Raw genomic sequence first — 21,003 nt, 5'->3', positions numbered from 1 at the left:
TGCCTCTTAGTGGGTGGACGGCGTCATTCTGGTAATACTAACTACTGCCGTGTGTCCAGACGGGTTTCTGAGGGTTTGTCTATCATTCATGAGATGTATGAAATATTGTATCCAATAAAATTAAGGCAAAAAAAGAAGAGCTGGACCTCAGTGAGCAAAAACTGCATCTAAATGCATCTAAATTCATCTAAATACATCTAAAATAATCTTAATGAATTTAAATGCATCTAAATTAATCTCAATGCATCTAAATGGATCTAAATGCATCTATTCTAAATACATCTAAATTCATCTAAATGCATTTAAATGCATGTAAAATGCATGTAATCTAAAATACATCTGAGTCCATCTAAATGTGTCTAAATTAATTTAAAATGCCCATAAATGCAACATGATGTGTGACATGGAACCAGTCAAGTCTAGTCACATTTATTTATAAAGCACTTTAAAAACAACAACAGCTGACCAAAGTGCTGGACAACTCGGAAACACGATTATATTTTTCTGTGAATGTTTAACTTAATGCAGCCGTTTAATTTTATTCGGCGGTATCTCTAAGGCGTCTTTGCCGGCAGCGTAAACCTGATGGGTCGTATAGTTGTTAAAGAGCAAATATCAAATTAAAATAAGCAAAGATTCCTGAAAACGAGTGGATTTGGCTCCAGTGCTTGTTGATTGGTCGGATTTCTGGAGGCTTGCGAAGCTTCCTCTTGAAGCTCTGGCCGTCGTTTCAGTAGCGAAACGTTAAATCAGGATGTTGGGACATGTTTGATAAGAATGAATGGAGGGTAGTTTTAATTAGCATCACAGGCTAAGCTAAATCAGCTAAAAGGTAAAGCATCTAACAGTGATTGACAGAAGGTGGGCGTGGCTTCCTGACCTGCAACAGTACAGTATGAGGAAATAAAGAGGCTTGAAAAGCACCGCAGAGACCATACGTGTGACATCATAGGGGGTTGTTCGGTTCTTCTTATATGGCTGTCAATCACATGCTTTGATTCTGTGATTGGTTGTGTTTATCCAGACGAATCCATAAGCAGTTTCTTTTGGCATCCGTTGGTACCGCTAGTCTGGACTCCATAGTCAAATCCAGCAGAACCAGTCAATTTCTTTGTGGCCCGGCTGCTGGAGAATGTGACGGTGAGGAAATCCCGCCCTATGATATCACAGAGAGCCAATGTCAGAAGAAACTCTTCACAGAGAAGTGTTTGTTTCCTGTTTGTGCATAAGAAATACAACATTTGTTTTTTTTTTTTACCTAATTTTAGAGCCTGCAGATGCAGCCATGTTTAATCATAATAACATTGTAGATAAATCAGAAAGGTAGAAAAGCATAATTTTGGACATTTTAATTAAAGTCTATTTGTTGCAGGCTTGTTAGTTCTTAAATTGGACATGTAAGGTTTCCATGTTGGTTGTTGTCTAATTGTGACTTATAAGGCAAGGCAAGTTTATTTGTACAACACAATTCAACACAAGGTAATTCAAAGTTCTTTACATCACTATTAAAAGCGGCAAGACGCAATTAAACAGTAAATAACAAATAAAATGAAATAAAATGATAAGAAATAGGTAAAATAATAAAAAGCCCAAGTTGTTAAAAAGTAAGGGCAGTAGAGTACAGCAGGTACATCTCATTCTTACAATGGCAAGAATTATGTTTCTATCACCCAAAACATACATAGACCGGGTCAAATACAGTATTACAAAAGTAATCTGTAACAATTCGTACGGTCAATTAAACCAATTTGACAATTCTATGCCACAATGCCTGTTTCCAGGTCTTATTTCACACAACTGACGAGAATTACGTTTCTATACGGTCAAAACGTACAAAGACCACACATACAATATTCATGTTAGATTATAAAGAAATCTGGCGTCTTTGGCTGCCATAAATATAACCAACATTGTCCTTGAAGAAGCTGCTTCCATTAGGGAATAAAGGTGGTCCACTTAGAGCATCTTCTTAATGATTTATCGTCACTTTTCTGTCTAAGAGGAACAAATCACCCCAACAGAACTCAATAAATCACAAGTTCTAACTCTGGTGTGTCTCTTGATCTCACTCGACTCTGCTTTTAAGTATTAGATTTATAGAAAGACAAGGTTTAAGGAGCTTTAATGAATTCACATCCTGTTCAGCAACACATTCAGGTCAAAATGACCTTCAGACGAGCACAAATGTTTAAAGCGGCGGGAAAAATAAAGATCAAATTGCATTTCTTTCCAATAAATATCCAGCCAAGTCCAAAGCAGAGGAGTCGTTTTCATCTTTTCCACTGGCCTCAGTGGAAGTGCACCACCTGGAATCCCCGTAAGCATCTGAAAGGCCGGGTGTCCAGGTTCCCCATGTCCATCAGGTTGTGCTCTAACTGGACCCGGACTAGCCCGCTGAGACTCTCCTCCCCCCAGCAGAAGGAATCCCGGGGCACGGCCCGGATCCTGTTGTGGGCCAGGTCCACCGAGTGCAAACCCTGGGGCAGGTGCCGGGGCACCTGGCGGAGCGCGTTGTGGCCCAGGTCCAACTGGTGGAGGACGGCGAGCGTCCGGAAGGCACCCGGTGCCACCCTGAAGATCTTGTTCCTCGCCAGGCCCAGGTGCTCCATGTTCTTCAGGCTGCTGAAGGTGGATTTCTTGACGGAGGATATGAGGTTTCCCTCCAGGTTGAGGGTTTTCAGCGAGGGAGGAAGGTGCCGGGGCACTTGCTTCAGCCGGTTTCCCTCCAAGTTCAGGCTCTCCAAGTGCGTTGCGTTGAGGAGGGAATCCCCCAGGAGACCTTTGTTGGTCAGTCTGTTGGCGCTTAGGTCCAGAACCACCAGCCCCGATATCCCGTTGAAAACTCCCCTCCGAAACGTCTCGATGAGGTTCCCTCTCAGGTAGAGCACCTTGACCGACAGGGGTAGCCCCAACGGTACCGAGGATAGCTTGTTGTGGCCCAGGTTCAGGGTACGCAGGTTGGGCAGAGCGGAGAGAGCTCCGTCTGGAAGAGATCCAGATCCGTTACCGAGGCTGTTGTTGCTGAGGTCCAGAACCGAGAGCCCCGGACACCGTTCCCAGGCGGCCGCCGACATCAGCCTCAGGTGGTTGTTGTCCAGACGAAGCTCCTCGAGAGAGACGGGAAGATCGACCGGCACACTTTCTAGGAGGTTCCTGTCCAAGTAGAGGCGCTTTAGGGCCGGGATTCCCTCGAACGCGCCTTCTAAGGTGCCGTCCGTGAGCTCGTTGTTGCTCAACACCAGGAACTCCATAGAGACGTATTCGCTGAGCAGGTCCAGCTGGATGCTGCCAATGCGGTTATTCATCAGGAGGACGTAGCGAGCGTTGTAGGGGATACCATAGGGAATCTGGTCGATACCTTTATCCGAGCACTGGACGACTCTGGAAAATAATGAATCATTGAAGTTATTGACCCGTATCATCAAATAAGATCATAAGACAAAATGATGGTTATTTTTTGAAAGAAAACATTGTTCATATTCAGACATGAGCCCTCTTCTCAGCAGCCCTGGTACCCTGGTGGTGTCTGACTACCAGTAAATGCCTTAAAAACTTGTCAAGGGAATTTGATCAGGTTTGTTTAAAAGAAAAGTGTTTGATATGGTTTACTTTCAATTCCAAACATTAAGACGTTAGATATTATGATGTTTGGAATAAAGTTTCCTTTTGAGTCCAGCTGCGATTTTGACTCCACGCTAGTTCGTTCAACGTGTCACTGAGCCTGGATCTGTCTTCCCTGCTGCAGGACCTGCAGATCAGCAGATGAACTCGAGTCCACCGACGTAAAAGGACAAACGTTCAACAACAGTAGGCCTAGGCTAACATGCTAGAGTACAGCTAACATAAAGAAATAGAGCTAAGATTCTAGGGTACAGCTAACATGCTAACCTGCTAAAGTAAAGTTAACATGCTAACACAATGGAGTATGGCTAGCATGCTAACATGCTAACCTGTAAATAATATGCTAAAATACTTGAATACGGGTTGGTAGAGGATGGCAATGCCCAGGACTGTAGCTTAGGTAGGAGCACTGGGTGATATAATGGGAAAAAATCGGGGATAAAAAATATATATAAAAAAATACTTGAATACAGCTAAAAATGCTAAAGTACAACTGTGAACACACTGCAGTATGGCTACCATGCTAACATACTAGATGCCAGCTAATATGATAACATGCTAGAACATAGCTAAAAATGCTAAAGTACAGTTTACATGCTAGCACACTAGAGTACATACTAACATGTTAGTAATGTACAATACAGAGTCCAGTTAACATGCTTGAGTACATGTTAATATTCTAAAGTAAAGCTAAAATACTAACACGCTATTGTACAGCTAACATGCTAGAGAGTTCTAGCACGCAAAAATGCTACAGAACAGCTAACAGGCAAAAATGAAGCTAAGATCCTAGAGTACAGCTAATTTGCTAACATGCTAAAGTACAGTGAACATGCTAACACAATGCAGTATGACTAGCATGGTAACATACTAGACTCTAATATGCTAACATACTTGAATACAGCTAAAAATGCTAAAGTACTACTGACATGCGAATACACTGGAGTATGGCTAGCATGCTAACATACTAGAGTCCAGCTAACATAACATCCTAGAACAGAGCTACAAAAATGCTGAAGTACAGTTGACATGCTAGCACACAAGAGTACGTAGTAGCATAATAACATGTTAGCAGAGCACAACAGAGTACAGTTAACATGCTGGAGTAGATGTTAATATGCTAAAATAAAGTTAAAATACTAACATGCTAGAAAGCGCAAGCATGCTAAAATGCTACAGTAGGCAAAAATTGAGATAAGATCCTAGTGTACAGCTATTTTGCTATCATGCTAAAGTACAGTGAACATGCTTACACAATAGAGTATGGCTGGCATACTAACATACTAGACTCTAATGCTTGAATACAGCTAAAAATGCTAAAGTACAACTGACAGGCAAATACACTGTAGTATGGCTAGCATACTAACTTTTTACCAGAGTACAGTACAGAGTACATGTTAATATGCTAAAGTAAAGCTAAAACCCTAACATGCTATTGTACAACTAACAAGCTATAGAGTGCTAGCACGCTAAAATGCTACAGTATGGTTAAAAGGCGAAAATAAAGCTAAGATCCTGGAGTACAGCTAATTTGCTAACATCCTATTGTGCAAAGTATGGTTGACATGCTACCACGCTAGAGTGCCGCTAACATACAAACATGTACAGTTATCACCCCACCGTACATGTTAACATGCTAAAGGAAAGCTAGAGTGCGAACATGCTATAGCATGATACAGTGATGATACATGCTAACATGCAAAAGCAGTGCTAAGATTATTGTGTGCAGCTAGTAAGCCAACATGCTAGTATACAGCTAGAATGCTAAACTACAGTTGATGCTAACACGGAAGCGTAGCTACGGTTGTACCTCCCGTAGCAGGAACACTCCGCTGGGCAGAAGTCGTCTTTGAAGTAGGGGAAGTGAGTGGGGGGGCTGCTCTTCCTCCTCCTGTCTTGTGTTTTATTGTTCTTCCTCCTTTTTTTGTCCTTGATTCTTTTGCTTTTGCTCCGTTTGTTGGTTTGTGCTCTGAAGGTCGTGAGCCGTCGCCCGACCAAAGGTTTCCTCGCTTGTGTTTTGGGAGGAGAAGTCGGAGTTTCAACGGTTGAGGCCTTCACTGCAGAATAAGTCATTTTCGGTTTCCGGGGCAGATCGACTTTTTTAGCAGAGTGTGTATTTTTCTTGGAGTTGTGTTGAGGAGTCGTCTCTCCTGCGATTACAAACTTTGCCTCGTCTGGTTTTGGCTTTGCGGCCTCCAGCGTGGAGACGAATCCGCCCTCTTCTGCTCCACCTGTGGTGTTTACTCCTCTCTCTGCTGGCTTCACGGAAACCTCTCGGACCGTTACGTCCTCTGAACCAATGCCAGGGTTCCGCTCTTCTTCTGTCAGACTCCTCACCTCTATATGATTATCATTATGTGTTATCTTTATTATTTCTTCCACTTTTCCTGCTTCTTCTTCTCTTTCTCGGGTTAATGTTGGTATCTTTTCAACCTCGTAAGTGTCTCCTCTTGCCTCGTGAAGGTGAATCCCTGCAACCAGCTTCCGTTCTCTCTCCTCCTTCACCGATTCTGACGTCTCAGGAATCAGCGTCTCCTCACTACTTCTCCGATATCCTTCGTCTCTGTCCTGGATTTCTCCAACGTTTGTCGTTTTAGACGTACGCCCATCTTCTCTCTTTCTTTCCTCTGCAGTTTTCTCGCCAGACTTGATGGCGTTCGTCTCTGGAGTAAATGCTTCGGTCTCTGTGGGTTCCAGGGTTTCGTTCACTTCTGCTGATATGGAAACACCCGCTTTCATGCCGCTGAGTCCGCGCACCTCCATCAGAATCGGTCCTGTCGCAGAAAAATTCACCAACAGTTAGAAAACATAATTAACTTGGAAGTGGGGGACACATGTAGTTCACTGAACCACCACTAGGGGGCAACACCAGCGGTGAGTCTATCTCCAGTGACTCTAATGTAAAAACAACGTTTACAGCTGAAATAAACGAAAGGAAAATTAGACAAAGTGATGTAGTAATGAGAGTTTGGTTGTTACGGCTAGCAGGCTTCACTTTAGCGATGTGGCTAAGCCGCAGGTAGCCGTCACTTTCGGTAGCTGAAGGCTGCTTCTGGGACCAACTGAAGAACGGCTCTTAGCTTATCGGCTGCTACTTCCGTAATGGTGGACCCCTCCAGTCTGGCCCCCCTCATTATGACTGACGGGACTGCTAGACATTTGTTAGCTAGCTACGTCTGCTGGGACGCAGCTCCAGTGGAGCTACAATGGAGCTCTTTGTTTCAGATGTTGTTTCAGTGGAGTCTTCTGACATGAGGATGTTCGGATGAGCTGATTTGAGCAGTTAGCATTATAGCTTAGCATGAGCTAAGCTAAGCTGAATTAACTATTTTATGGCGACCGAGGTTAGGTTAGATTCAACTCCAGAACAAGTTGCCAGGCTTGCTTTAGCACATTTGTGGATTAAATAGTCCCTTTGCCGCCAAGTTGACTCTTCATTAAACCACGAGTGACATCACAGTGTTTCTTTCCGGATTCGACCAATGACTGACTGCAGAATTACAAACCCGTAGCCTACATAGGTTCTTTTAAAACGTCCGTTTGAAGTATTTTTTTCCACGTACTCCGTGCCGCCATGTTGTAAAAGGGCATAACGAACAGACCTGGAAAGCCAGTTAGAACACGCCCACCTTATGTCAATTATAATTTGCTATGTTAGCTATTAATTGCTATTTTGTGCGCTTTGTGTGTCTGTTCTTTTGCCGTCTATTTTCTATTTTCTATTTTTTTATTACTATTTTATTGATCATCCTAGCACATAAGTGATTTTACTGCTTTTACACTTTGTACTTTATTTTCTTTTGGTATTGTTTCATTTTAAATGCACACTGTACAGCACTTTGGTCGACCTCGGTCGTTTTTAAATGTGCTATGTAAATAAAAATTGACATTGACATTGACATTTTACAGGAATTGTGATCAAATGTCATCCTCGTTTTAAGAGAAACCACTTCTGAAACAAGGACCCAGGTCCTGATTCCAGGTCCTGCAGAACCACAGTCCTGCAAGTATTCATCAAATGTTTTCAGGTTTAACTTACTGAGATTCAACACGGAGGAAAATCCAGGAACGGTGGCGAACACGAGTACCAATGTGAGAACCTCCATTTTTCCTGTTTAAAGACAAAGAGAAAGATTAATTAGGGTGTTAAGATCATGATTGACAGCTTTTCACTTGTTTAAAGCTAACATTGAAACAGAAGTTGATTGTTTTTAAGTCCCAGCGATGAGTTTTGGGATCCAAGTATCAATTTCCACGTTTTAAATTAGTAGTTTTGTGAGAACCTCCTACCTTTGATGAGTCTTCACGTTGTGAACTGGAGCCGCTGGTTTCTCCAGCGTCCCCCGCTGATACTCCACTCACGTCTCTGCGTGGTTTAAACGCTCTTTGAAGCCCAACTGCTTTAATGATGCCTTCCAGCGGCGGAGTTTCCACAGAGGAACCCTGGGTAACTGCGCTAATGACTCCTGAAATACCTCCATCAGGAGGGGGATTCTCGCACCTTCGCAAGAATCTGAGGATCAATAGCAGGAAAGAGCGGCGACTGTAGGAAGAGGGGTCAGAGGTCACGTTGGCTCTCACTGTTTGCTCCGCCGAGTCCAGGCATTAGCGTCCCGGTGGCTACGCGAAGGCGACAAGTCCTGGAAACCGCCCGACCTTTGACCTCACACCCTAATAAACCTCTGAGCTTGTAGAGGTCAAGAACTGCTGATGCTTCGGCTCCCTCAGCTACGTGCTACGAACATTCGCTTCTTTTCGATTTAAATGCTTCAACTCTTTAAAATGTCTTTCTTGACTTTTTCTCTCGTTTTAATCATAAAAAGTAGTACTTAGTACTTTCAATATCTGGCAGTTACCGATTTACGGTATGTTAAAGCTAAGATTTCAGAGATTGTAATGACATCAGGATGATCACTCAGACAAAAAAATCATCATCTTAGCAGCCCAACTCTAAATTCAGACATTTAAAACGTTGATACATGAGTGAAAACAATATTTTTCCAGGCGTGGATCGAACCTGCGGCCAACAAGCATCGCAAAATTGAAGGAGAAGCGACACCAAGATCATTCAAGTCATCTTTAATCACAAAAAACATGATACAAATGTTCCCCGAATGAAAACGCTCCACTTTAATTGTTTAAAGAAACCATTTTTCTCAAGAAAACTGCTGCTACGAACATTCACTTCTTCTCGATTTAAAGCTCCAGCACTTTAAAATATCTGTCTTTTTTTTCTTGTTTTAATCATAAAAAGTCCAAAAAATGTCCTGTGAAAAAGTACTTTTATGTAAAAAGACTGGCAGGTATTTATGATTTACTGTATTAAAGCTAAGACTTCAAAGATTGTAACGATATAACGATGATCACTCGGGAAAAAATTTATTGTTTTAGCAGCCCAACTCTAAATTCAGAAATTTAAAATGTTGATACACGAGTTAAAAGGCCAACAAGTGTCCTGAGATCGAAGGAGAACCGACACCAAGATCATTGAAGTCATCTTTATTCAAATGAAACATGATACAGATGTTCAGCATCACCCTGAATGAAAACGCTTCACTTTAATCGTTTATACAAACTAGTTTTCACAAGAAAACGCTTCTTCAAGATTTATCGCTTCAACACTTTAAAATGTCTGTGTGGACTTTTTCTCTGGTTTTAATCATAAAAAGTCCAGAAAATGTCCTGCGAAAAACTACTTTTTTGTAGAATACTTTCATATCTGCCAGGTATTTACGATTAACTGTATGTTAAAGCTGAGACTTCAGAGATTGTAACGATGTCAGGATGATCACTCGGACCAAAATTCACTTAGCTGTCGAAGAAAAAGAAGAAAACAGCTTTTTTTACTACCAAACCCCCCTCTTGACTTGGCTGTTTTTTCATCACAAATAATATTTTAGTGGAAAACTACACTTGATTCACAATTTTTTTTTGACAAAATCACCTTTTCTATTGTATTTTTACATGTATTGTATTGTGTCTATTCTTTGTGAAGCACCTTGTGACATTCCCTTGTCTGTGAAAGGTGCTATTTAAATAAACCTTACTTACCTTTTCGTCCCCTTTAATTATTTTTTTTGCCAAATACATGAAGACATATGAGTCGGATAACACAAAACGGGACGTGGATTTGTGAATCTCCTGCTGTGACGATTCCACAGAGCTGTCAATCATCAGCTCCATCAAACGTTCCTGAGTTACGTCCTGGAGAAAAACCTGCAGCTCTGCAAAAGCTCCACATGGAGGCGCTGCTGCACAAACTGGAGCAAACATAAAAGGGTATTTGAGAGGAATTATTCTGATACACAAAAGGAAAACAATCTTGTATTTCACTAAATTAACAAAAGAAAAAATGTAATTAATCTAAGAAAAAATGTAATTAATCTAAGAAAAAATTCAATTAATCTAAGAAAAAAAGAAAGACACAAATGTAAAAGGGGAAGCTTTAGTAAATCCAGATATAACGTTTTTATTTCTGTTGTTTACCACCTTCATTAACTCTGGCTATAAAAACATCAACATGTAATGTTGTAACTTGTAACTTTGATGCCAAATGTATTTAAAACACCTTCTAATTGCTGAGATATACAATATTAAAGGTTAATGAGCCTCGTCATTTTCAAGACTTACTCTTGGCTTCGTCAAGAACGGGTTTTAAAATATTTGAGAACGTGAATAATTACTTCGCCTGTTCAGTTCGGTTGACAAATATTCGGTTAAAATAATCAGCTGGTGATCAAAGTGCAGATTTAGTTTCAGAACTTTTGCAAAAATATGACGTTTTATCATTTTGAATTCACAGCTATTTTGAGAAAAGGTATTGTTCTGTTACACAAAAGGAAAACAATCTTAAGCCAAACAGCCGACAGACAAATACTGAAGAACTGATGATTATTCAACCACGTTAAAGACAAAGGGAGGTCACAGTAAATACTGATGAAGGCGAAAGGAATCGCAGAAACATGTCAGCTAATTAAAAACCTCAATTATCCGTCTAAAAAAAAGAACTAGCAAAATAATCCAAAGACCAAATTAACTTTATTAAATCAAATACTGGAGGTTTTTAGGTTTGCAGAGCAGATTCTCCCCTAACAGCTCCACAAATCTGAATCTGAGCAGTTTCTGACGTGAGAGACGTTTACAGCCTGAACTCCATCTCTCCTGGGAAATACTGGCCTCTAGTGGCCGATACCGGAACTGCAACAGTGGAGAATCTGACAGAACCTGACTTGTAATAACGTTTAACAGACACACGGAGGCAGCATTTACCTGCACATGATTACCCATGGTGCCTTGGGAGAGACGAGACTGCAGGACATGTTAGATGAGGTTCATGTTTTTGTTCCTGAACTGATTATTTCTTTCTGGACTACGAATAAAACCCGTCCGTGTGTGACCAGAAACACTCTGAGATTCGTTCCCTGTTGAGCTACCGGGCGGGAGGACGGGTTTGACGGGAGAGTGAGCAGGAGTCAGAGAGGAGGCTGTTGTTTTCTAGTGTTTTTATTTATTTTTGCGACTACAAGAGGATAAAAAACAAAACGGCGTTCCAAATCAAATCAAATCGGGTCCGAATCGCTGCGATGAAGCATTTAGAAACCACCCCACACGCATGCTGACTTTACTGTGCGGTCTGGAAGAAAAACATGCTTCAAAAGCCGGAAAACCGACGGGTCACGTGACCGAGTTTTATACACGCCCACTTTAGTGGGCGGAGCTACAACCCAGCCGGGGGATTTCCACCTTCAGGTATAAATGTTTTATCTCACAGACTTTCTGTGTTTATGACAAGTTACAGAGCTGAAAGTGCACTAAAATCACTCCAAAACAACTGTAAACTCATCTAAAGTGATTACTAAAATCCATTTATATCAATTTTAGATGTTTTTATTCTTATTTTCGCAGATTAAAAGGAGTCTAAAGTGTGTGACGCTTAATGAAAGAGGAGAAATGAGAAGACGATAACTGCTGTGACAGTTGCTTCTCTAAGACCATCGCTGATGTCGTTCCCTCGTGGCATTGTGTCAGCACACACCTGAACGCTTCCTCTGTGGAGGTCTGAACATCAGCTGATGATCAGCTGGGCGCCGTTTACCTGCAGGAATCCTACGGAGGCAGTGGGGGGGTACTTAGGCTTTTCCACATCAATTTTATGCTTTTTTACGTTAAAATAAACTACGACCAGATAGTTTTTATCATTTTTTACAGTGTAATTAAATACTTTATGCTTTTAAGACATTAAAGTTGTATTATGTCGATCAATTCTAGTGACAATTAATAAAAGTAGAGATGAACGTAACGGTTATAGGACCGATTATTGATGATTATTAGCAGCCTCGTCTCAGGCGTCTCTCTCGTGCCCCGGTGAGTTTATAATTTAATTTAAAACAGTTAAGGACTAAAAATCAATATAAATTTAACCTGAGGGCATAAATGTGGGCGGGGGGGTGACGGGGAAACAAACCCCAAACTCCCATCTGCCCAGAGTTCGTCTGCTGGAGGCGGAGCCAGTGGAGGGGGCGGAGTCAGGGGGGGGGGGGGGGGGGCGCTTCTGCTGGGTTAACCAGGTCAAAGGTCAAAGGTCACAGACTCTGATCAATTTGTTGACTGAGAGCGTCGGAGTCGTGGTTGGGCCGCGAACGTGGACAAACGTGTCCAGATAGACAGGTGTCCTGGTCCTCATTGACACCTGGGTCCCATGCTGTTCTCTCTATATATGCTGCCTCTTGGACAGATTATTAGCGGTTTTAGTGGCATCTCTTATCATTTTTATGCTGATGACATCCAGTTATATTGTTCTTTTAAACCAAACGATTTTTTAAAATTGTCCATTTTAAACAACTGTTTGGATGCAATTAAGATGGTTGGTAACTGTCTTCAATTAAATTCAGACAAGACAGAAGCCCTTATAGTCGCTCCTGAAAATCATATCCCAAACATAAAACAATATATGGGGTCTTTAAGTGCCTGTGCTCAGCATAAGCTAAGAAACTTAGGTGTCATCTTGGACCAATCTCTGTCACTCGACAATCATGTCAGTCATCTTGTGAGTTCATGCTTTTTCCAATTAAGGAATATAGCTAAACTAAGATCCGTGGTTACCATGGTTGAGATGGAGATGGTTGTTCATGCTTTTATTTCTTCTCGCTTAGATAATTGTAATTCTCTTTTTACCTGTTTAAATCAGACCTCCTTAAATCGTCTCCAAACTGTCCAGAATGCAGCAGCCCGGCTTCTAACTAGTAGTAGTAAGAGAACACACATCACTCCAATTTTATCCTCTCTTCACTGGCTTCCCATTAAATTTCACATCCATATTAAAATACTGGTGCTAACTTTCAGAGCTTTGCATGGCCAAACACCACAATACATCACTGACCTCCTCCTACCTTATGCGCCAAATCGGGCTCTTAGATCAGCACACCAATCGTTACTGTCTGTCCCTCAAACTCGTTACAAATCCAGAGGTGACCGTGCTTTTCAAGCTGTTACGCCAAAATTATGGAATGCTCTCCCTTCACAACTGTGTTCTCTAGACTCATGTGAAGGCTTTATGAAGCAGCTGAAAACGTTTTTATTCAGACAGGCTTTTGGTTAACCGTTCATTTATTGTGTCTCTGCGTTGCTGCTTTGTTTTTAATTGTGCGTTTGCGACTATGTTTTTAACATGCCAGCCCAGTGCTGTTTTTTTGTACCTTGTTAATTTTATCTAGGTTTATATATATATATATATATATATGTATACTATTGGTATCTTTTCTTTTTAATCTCTTTTAATTTGTGTGCCTTCTTTTAATGTAAAGCACTTTGTGATTTTATATCTGTGAAAGGGGCTATATAAATTAACTTTACTTACTTACTTACTTGCTGTAGACAGGTGTTCTGGTCCTCAAGTCCACCTGTAGACAGGTGTTCTGGTCCTCATGGACAGTTGTCCACCTGTAGACACCCCTCTCTAGTTAGAAATAAAACAATTCAGCTCCTTTTTTAATACTTTAATTCTCAAATCACTGTTTCCTTTCTCTGAGGCTCAGACAACTCCCCCTTCGACTCCCCAGTTTGGGTCTGGGTAAGGACTTTGGATCAAATAAAGCCTCCAGAATTAATAACAAAAGCAGGTTTCCAACCTTTTGACTGTGTAGTTAAGCTCCGAAGCCTGCTCTCTTCTGATTGATAACTGCCCCGCCCATCAGAGTTCTACCAACCCTTCCCGTACTAAGGGCCAATCCCAATACACCCCCTACTTTCTACCACTAGCCCTAAAAATGAAGCCACAGCGTAGGGCCCTTGTAATCTTCCCTAGGGATTGGGACACCACTTGCTACGTCACTGCGTGGTTTACGTTCGGGTACGTAAGCGACTGCGTAGCTACGTTTGCACATACGTCACACCATATCAGGAAGCCGAGAGCTAAAAGCAAGTTTTAATTTCCGCTGTAGCGCTGTTAATATGCCACTTTATTAAGTTTTAATATTTTTTCAGGCGTAAAAGTAACCGTTAAGATCCCCAACCTGGGCTCAGTTTATCCAAATAACGCTGTTAAGAAATTTGCTCAGAAGTTTTCGGGGATGAGACGATCGCCGGCGATTTATGGTTCCACGTTAAATCGACGCAGAGCCTACGGCGTAGTACGCCGTGCGTCGCCACGTAACCTACGCCGTAGGCTATGCGTTGGTGTAACGCGGAACCATAAATCAGCCTTTATTCTGGCGACATCTGAAGATACAACGCAACAACGGGCAAGCGAGTGATTATGTACATTCACGGAGTGAATATTATGAAAGTAAAATATATATTTCTCGCTAGAAATGTAATCAAAACGCATTTTTATGCAGAAACTAACTCAAAATATAAGAAATGTCCGCCATGTTTTTGTTTTTTTTATTCAGTCTGCAAATGATGACGTAAAGCATTCTGGGAAATTTTCTCAGGTCCTCGGTCGCGAAGTCAGCATCTGAAATCCCTCGCTCTGAAGGGGTAGATTCTTACACACTACCCCTCGTTATGCCCACTACCCCTAGATGCAAAGAGGAATTGGGACACCACTACCCTCACGGGAACGCGCAAAATGTAGGGGTAGTGCTGAAAAGTAGGACTAGGGGGTGTATTGGGACTGGGCCTAAAACTCTTGTTTATTACCTTCCCATCCTCCGAGGTCGGAGACGTGCCGCCATCTTTTCAGGTCGGTTTACGGAAGCGAACTTTATACTTTGCTTGTTTACGTGAGTTTTAAGCCTTTTTGGCAGAAACGTTCTCCAAAAAGGGGCGGAGCCAACCGGGCCGGGAAGCCGGTCGGAACACGCCCACCGACGTCACGTCGTATCCGATCTGGAAGAAAAACACGCTTCAAAAAGCCGTTCTTCGAAAAACCGACGGGTCACGTGACCAAATGCTTCCTCCATTGTTTTAAACACGCCCACTTTAGTGGGCGGAGCTACAACCCAGCCGGGGGATTTCCACTAGTCTGGATAAATGCTTTAATTCACAGATGGAGTCAGCACGTTAAGAGAGCTGAAAGTGCACTAAAATCACTCCAAAACAACTGTAAACTCATCTAAAGTGATTACTAAAATCCATTTATATAAATTTTAGATGTTTTTATTCCTATTTTTGCAGATTAAAATGTTACTTTACTACTTACTATTTTACTTAGGATCTTTTTAAGTGATGGAAACACCTTTTTCAAACACTCTGGTTTTTCTGTTGTTCTAACGGCTCGGCTGCTACCTCAGTTTACTTCTGACTTTAAAATAAATAGCTGAATAACTGATGTCTTGTATTCTTAAACCATCTAATATACACCAATTTTTTTAGATTTACTGGCACATTAGGTGTATTTCCATAATGTATCAGTATCGAATCGCCGATACCAGCCTGACTTTTACTCAAAATCGGATCGGAAAGGAAATCGGTGGTATCCAACTAGTCACTAGTTTTCAAAGCTGAAACAGACCCAGAAGTATGAAAACATGCAGTTCCTCGACCGACCACCAGGGTCTGATATTCTCCACAATTCTTTTTGCACTTTTTGCACACTACTTGCTCTCTTGCACATGTACTGGACTTTTATTCTCTTAAACTGTTTTTATTGCTAACTAATCTACTCTGCTTTTTAACTTAACTCTTTAACTTATTTTAACTTCTTAACTGTTCTGTTGCTGGCTGACAAACTGAATTTCCCTACGGGGACAATAAAGGTATTCATTCATTCATTCAATTCTCACAATAAAAGAAGAAGAACAATGTTTTTAAACTGAAAACACACAAATTATTGCTGCTTCTTGTGTCTTACTGAACACGTCATTAAACATTCACAGGGTTTTAGAGAAAAGTAAGTGAACCCTTGGAGATACCGGTTTACTGTTTAACTGTTTCTCTGTTTCTACAGAGAGAAAAATGAAATAGAAAGTTTTGCAAAGCTGAAGCCGGCCGGGGGATTTCCACCTTCAGGTATAAATGTTTTATCTCACAGACTTTCTGTGTTTATGACAAGTTACAGAGCTGAAAATGCACTAAAATCACTCCAAAACAACTGTAAACTCATCTGAAGTGATTACTAACATCAATTTATATCAATTTTAGATGTTTTTATTCTTATTTTTGCAGATTAAAAGGAGTCCAAAGAGGCTGACGCTTAATGAAAGAGGAGAAATGAGAAGACGACAACTTGTAGTTGTTTCCCAGCTCAACCTTTGTGTGCAAGTGTGTGTGTGTGTGTGTGTGTGTGTGTGTGTGTGTGTGTGTGTGTGTGTGTGTGTGTGTGTGTGTGTGTGTGTGTGTGTGTGTGTGTGTGTGTGTGTGTGTGAGGGGCCCCTGTCATTATGTGCAACAGCTGGGAGCCTCCAGACCGTCGCAGGCTGCCTGGTAACTGGCCTCCCATTGGACGACTTTCCCCGTCCTCCCACCAATGGGGCGAAGCTGCACGTTAGCGAAGCGTGGCGGTGGCGGGGGGGGAGGCGTTGGGGGAGGGAAGGGTGAGAGAAACACAACACGGAGGGAGAGAGAGAAGAAAAGGACTGTGAGAAAGTTTGAGAGAGAGATTTCAGCTCGTGTTTCCAACAGGAAGTGGCAGGTTTGAGGCTCGGAGGAGGTTTTAATAAACATGGCGTCTGAAATGCTTCACTTTATTTTGAAGGGGGGGCGTTGGGGGTGGGGGGGCATCAAAAGTCCAGTAAAAGTTAGCGGACGAGCGTTCTGGGGACTCTTGTTGGCTTTGCGTCCGGCGGGCCGAGACCCGCCGCGGCCCAGACCGCCGTTTCCAGGGCTTTGCCCGGGGCTTACTGGGGGGATTTGAACCGGCAGCTCTGGGGGATTGAGGGCTGTTGGTTTTAGGGCGGCCGTGACGTGAAGAACTAGTTCTGTTGGGTTGGGACTTCCTGTCTGAGTGTCGGCTCTAAAGGCCGCTGACGCTTAATGAAAGAGGAGAAATGAGAAGACGACAACTTGTAGTTGTTTCCAGCTCAGCCTTTGTGTGTGTGTGTGTGTGTGTGTGTGTGTGTGTGAGTGCGTGCGTGCGTGCGTGCGTGCGTGTTCCCTGCCGTGTTTACAGACGAATTGATCGAAAAAGTAAAAAAGTGGGCAGTACCAAGTACCCCTCGAGTGTTTCCAGAGGTTTTAAGTTTGACCTAGGTTAGTCAGGTATTTGATAACACAATGCAAAGAGGGAAGGACATCAGCAGCGGATATCCAATCCAATCCAATCCAATTTTATTTGTTAAGCATGCTTAAAACAACCACAGCCGACCAAAGTGCTGTACAGAATAAATAACAAGACAAAACAGCTCAAGACATAAAATGTTAAATAAAATAAATACATTTTTTTATTGTGCACTTCGAGAAAAAAGTCGAAATGTTGAGAAAAAAGTCCAAATATTGTGAATAAAGTTGAAATGTTGAGAAAAAAAGGTGAAACTTCGACTTTTTCTCGAAATTATATTTCAACATTAATCTCGACATTTTGACTTTTTTTTCGTCATTTCAACTTTTTTCTCGAAGTGCACAATAAAAAAACAATTTTTTCTCCTGCATGGCCCTAACACTTTTCCGTATTCAGGCATCGCTGAGTGATAAAAGTTAAAGTCAGCAAGGAAGCACAACTGAGGTCCACAAAACGCTGTCCAAACCATCCACGACACCTCTGGATCTGTTCTCAGGGGTTAATGTGGATCTAAAACTTATTAACTCATGGGGTACTTAGTGTTGCCCACACGGAAGCAGGAAAACACGCCGCTGCGTTTCAAGGGCCGACTATAATTCAGAAGATTTCTTTATTATCGTGTTCAATAGAGATAAAACCCCCGGCGCTGCTTCCTGTCAGCAGAGCTGAAGGTTCTCCGAGTCTCGGTTGGTTGCAGCTTCGCAGGAAAACCAGACCTGTGCAGCAGCGGGTTTGTGTGATGTGGCGAAAGGGGGGAGGAAAAAAAAGAGGTGAAACATGTGCAAACAGTGCTCTGATCACAGCCGCTCAAGCTCACACGGACAGGGAAAAGTACACAAACGCATTCAGGGTGGGATTCGCTGACGCGGCAGGACGGAGGCCGGCCCGGTGGGGAGGCAGCAGAGCCTGGCGAGGCGTCCGGACCTGGTTCTGCCTGGGAGACGGTTCGCAGGGACGCAGCTTTAATCTGGTTCCTCTCTGGTACCATTATAAGCATTTCATGGTTCTCAGAGCTTTTACTGACGACTACGTCCTGTTCCTGTAATGTGAGGCTCTGCAGGTCACCCTGGCGTGCGGGTCTCATCCTCGTCTCATCGCGTGGGTTTTTGTCCGGCCGCCACCGAGTCCTCAGCCTTGACTCGGTTCCCGGACCGGTGCAGGAAAAGGCACCGAACAGTTCCCGGATCGGTTGGGACTGTCATGGAGGGAGTTGCAGGAGATTGTGAGGTTTCTGCAATCAGAAATATGACGAGACCAGCAGCCAAGAGTCAGAAACCGGACCAGATGAAACACTAATCTGACCTCAAACTGTGACTTGTTCTGTCTTGGTCTTGTTTTTGACTTAGTCTTGATACTCTCTGGTCTTGGTAGTGTCTTCACCTGGTCTGTCTTGGTCTTGGTGTGTCTTGGTCTTGGTCTCTCTTGGTCTTGGTCTTGGTCTGTCTTGGTCTTGGTCTCTCTTGGTCTTGGTCTTGGTCTGTCTTGGTCTTGGTCTCTCTTGGTCTTGGTCTGTCTTGGTCTTGGTCTGTCTTGGTCTTGGTCTCTCTTGGTCTCTCTTGGTCTCTCTTGGTCTTGGTCTTGGTCTTGGTCTCTCTTGGTCTCTCTTGGTCTTGGTCTGTCTTTGTTTTGGTCTCTCTTGGTCTTGGTCTTGGTCTCTCTTGGTCTTGGTCTTGGTCTGTCTTGGTCTTGGTCTTGGTCTGTCTTGGTCTTGGTCTCTCTTGGTCTCTCTTGGTCTTGGTCTTGGTCTGTCTTGGTCTTGGTCTCTCTTGGTCTTGGTCTTGGTGTGTCTTGGTCTTGGTGTGTCTTGGTCTTGGTCTCTCTTGGTCTTGGTCTTGGTCTCGGTCTCTCTTGGTCTTGGTCGGTCTTGGTCTGTCTTGGTCTTGGTGTGTCTTGGTCTTGGTCTCTCTTGGTCTTGGTCTTGGTCTCGGTCTCTCTTGGTCTCGGTCTCTCTTGGTCTTGGTCTCTCTTGGTCTTGGTCTTGGTGTGTCTTGGTCTTGGTGTGTCTTGGTCTTGGTCTCTCTTGGTCTTGGTCTTGGTCTCGGTCTCTCTTGGTCTTGGTCGGTCTTGGTCTGTCTGGATCTTGGTCTCTCTTGGTCTCTCTTGGTCTTGGTCTCTCTTGGTCTTGGTCTTGGTCTCGGTCTCTCTTGGTCTCTCTTGGTCTTGGTCTCTCTTGGTCTTGGTTTTGGTCTCTCTTGGTCTTGGTCTTGGTTTTGGTCTCTCTTGGTCTCTCTTGGTCTTGGTCTCTCTTGGTCTTGGTTTTGGTCTCTCTTGGTCTTGGTCTTGGTTTTGGTCTCTCTTGGTCTCTCTTGGTCTTGGTCTCTCTTGGTCTTGGTTTTGGTCTCTCTTGGTCTTGGTCTTGGTTTTGGTCTCTCTTGGTCTCTCTTGGTCTTGGTCTCTCTTGGTCTTGGTCTTGGTCTCTCTTGGTCTCTCTTGGTCTTGGTCTCTCTTGGTCTTGGTTTTGGTCTCTCTTGGTCTTGGTCTTGGTTTTGGTCTCTCTTGGTCTCTCTTGGTCTTGGTCTCTCTTGGTCTTGGTTTTGGTCTCTCTTGGTCTTGGTCTTGGTTTTGGTCTCTCTTGGTCTCTCTTGGTCTTGGTCTCTCTTGGTCTCTCTTGGTCTTGGTCTCTCTTGGTCTTGGTCTTGGTCTTGGTCTTGGTCTCTCTTGGTCTCTCTTGGTCTTGGTCTCTCTTGGTCTTGGTTTTGGTCTCTCTTGGTCTTGGTCTTGGTTTTGGTCTCTCTTGGTCTCTCTTGGTCTTGGTCTCTCTTGGTCTTGGTTTTGGTCTCTCTATGTCTTGGTCTTGGTTTTGGTCTCTCTTGGTCTCTCTTGGTCTTGGTCTCTCTTGGTCTTGGTTTTGGTCTCTCTTGGTCTTGGTCTTGGTTTTGGTCTCTCTTGGTCTCTCTTGGTCTTGGTCTCTCTTGGTCTTGGTCTTGGTCTCTCTTGGTCTTGGTCTCAGTCTGTATTGGTCTCTCTTGGTCTTGGTCTCTCTTGGTCTCTCTTGGTCTTGGTCTTGGTCTTGGTCTCTTTTGGTCTTGGTCTTGGTCTGTCTTGGTCTTGGTCTCTCTTGGTCTTGGTCTTGGTCTGTCTTGGTCTTGGTCTTGGTCTCTCTTGGTCTTGGTCTTGGTCTCTCTTGGCCTTGGTCTGTCTTGGTCTTGGTCTCTCTTGGTCTTGGTCTCTCTTGGTCTTGGTCTTGGTCTCTCTTGGTCTTGGTCTTGGTCTCTCTTGGCCTTGGTCTGTCTTGGTCTTGGTCTGTCTTGGTCTCTTTTGGTCTTGGTCTTGGTCTCTCTTGGTCTTGGTCTTGGTCTCTCTTGGTCTTGGTCTTAGTCTCTTTTGGTCTTGGTCTCTTTTGGTCTTGGTCTCTTTTGGTCTTGGTCTTGGTCTCTCTTGGTCTTGGTCTTGGTCTGTCTTGGTCTTGGTCTTGGTTTCTCTTGGTCTTGGTCTCTCTTGGTCTCTCTTGGTCTTGGTCTCTCTTGGTCTTGGTCTTGGTCTTGGTCTGTCTTGGTCTTGGTCTGTCTTGGTCTTGGTCTTGGTCTCTCTTGGTCTTGGTCTTGGTCTTGGTCTCTCTTGGTCTTGGTCTCGGTTTGTCTTGGTCTTGGTCTTGATACTCTCTGGTCTCGGTAGTGTCTTGGTTTCGGTTTAGTCTACTACCTGATGACCAAACAAGACCAGGTTTACGTCAGGTCAATCCTAAAACTGTGAACCTTGAGTTTTGGGAGGTACAGGGTGTAGAC

General features: G+C 43.1%; 1 protein-coding gene across 1 annotated transcript; it reads right to left on the bottom strand.

Moving 5' to 3' along the window:
* Nucleotides 1–2,288: 2,288 nt before the first annotated feature.
* Nucleotides 2,289–18,362, bottom strand: wu:fc23c09. Its single transcript, XM_061715245.1, has 6 exons — nt 18,120–18,362; nt 14,898–14,949; nt 7,661–7,732; nt 5,786–6,395; nt 5,432–5,512; nt 2,289–3,381 (listed from the first exon to the last, which is right to left on the bottom strand). The coding sequence occupies exons 1-6, from the start codon at nt 18,360–18,362 to the stop codon at nt 2,289–2,291; spliced, it is 2,151 nt and encodes a 716-aa protein (XP_061571229.1).
* Nucleotides 18,363–21,003: the final 2,641 nt, after the last annotated feature.

Source organism: Cololabis saira, chromosome 23 (assembly GCF_033807715.1).
Source record: "Cololabis saira isolate AMF1-May2022 chromosome 23, fColSai1.1, whole genome shotgun sequence".
Classification (NCBI taxonomy): Eukaryota; Metazoa; Chordata; class Actinopteri; order Beloniformes; family Belonidae; genus Cololabis; species Cololabis saira.
Note: the sequence above shows the minus strand (reverse complement) of the source record. Positions and strands in the feature narration are given on the sequence as shown.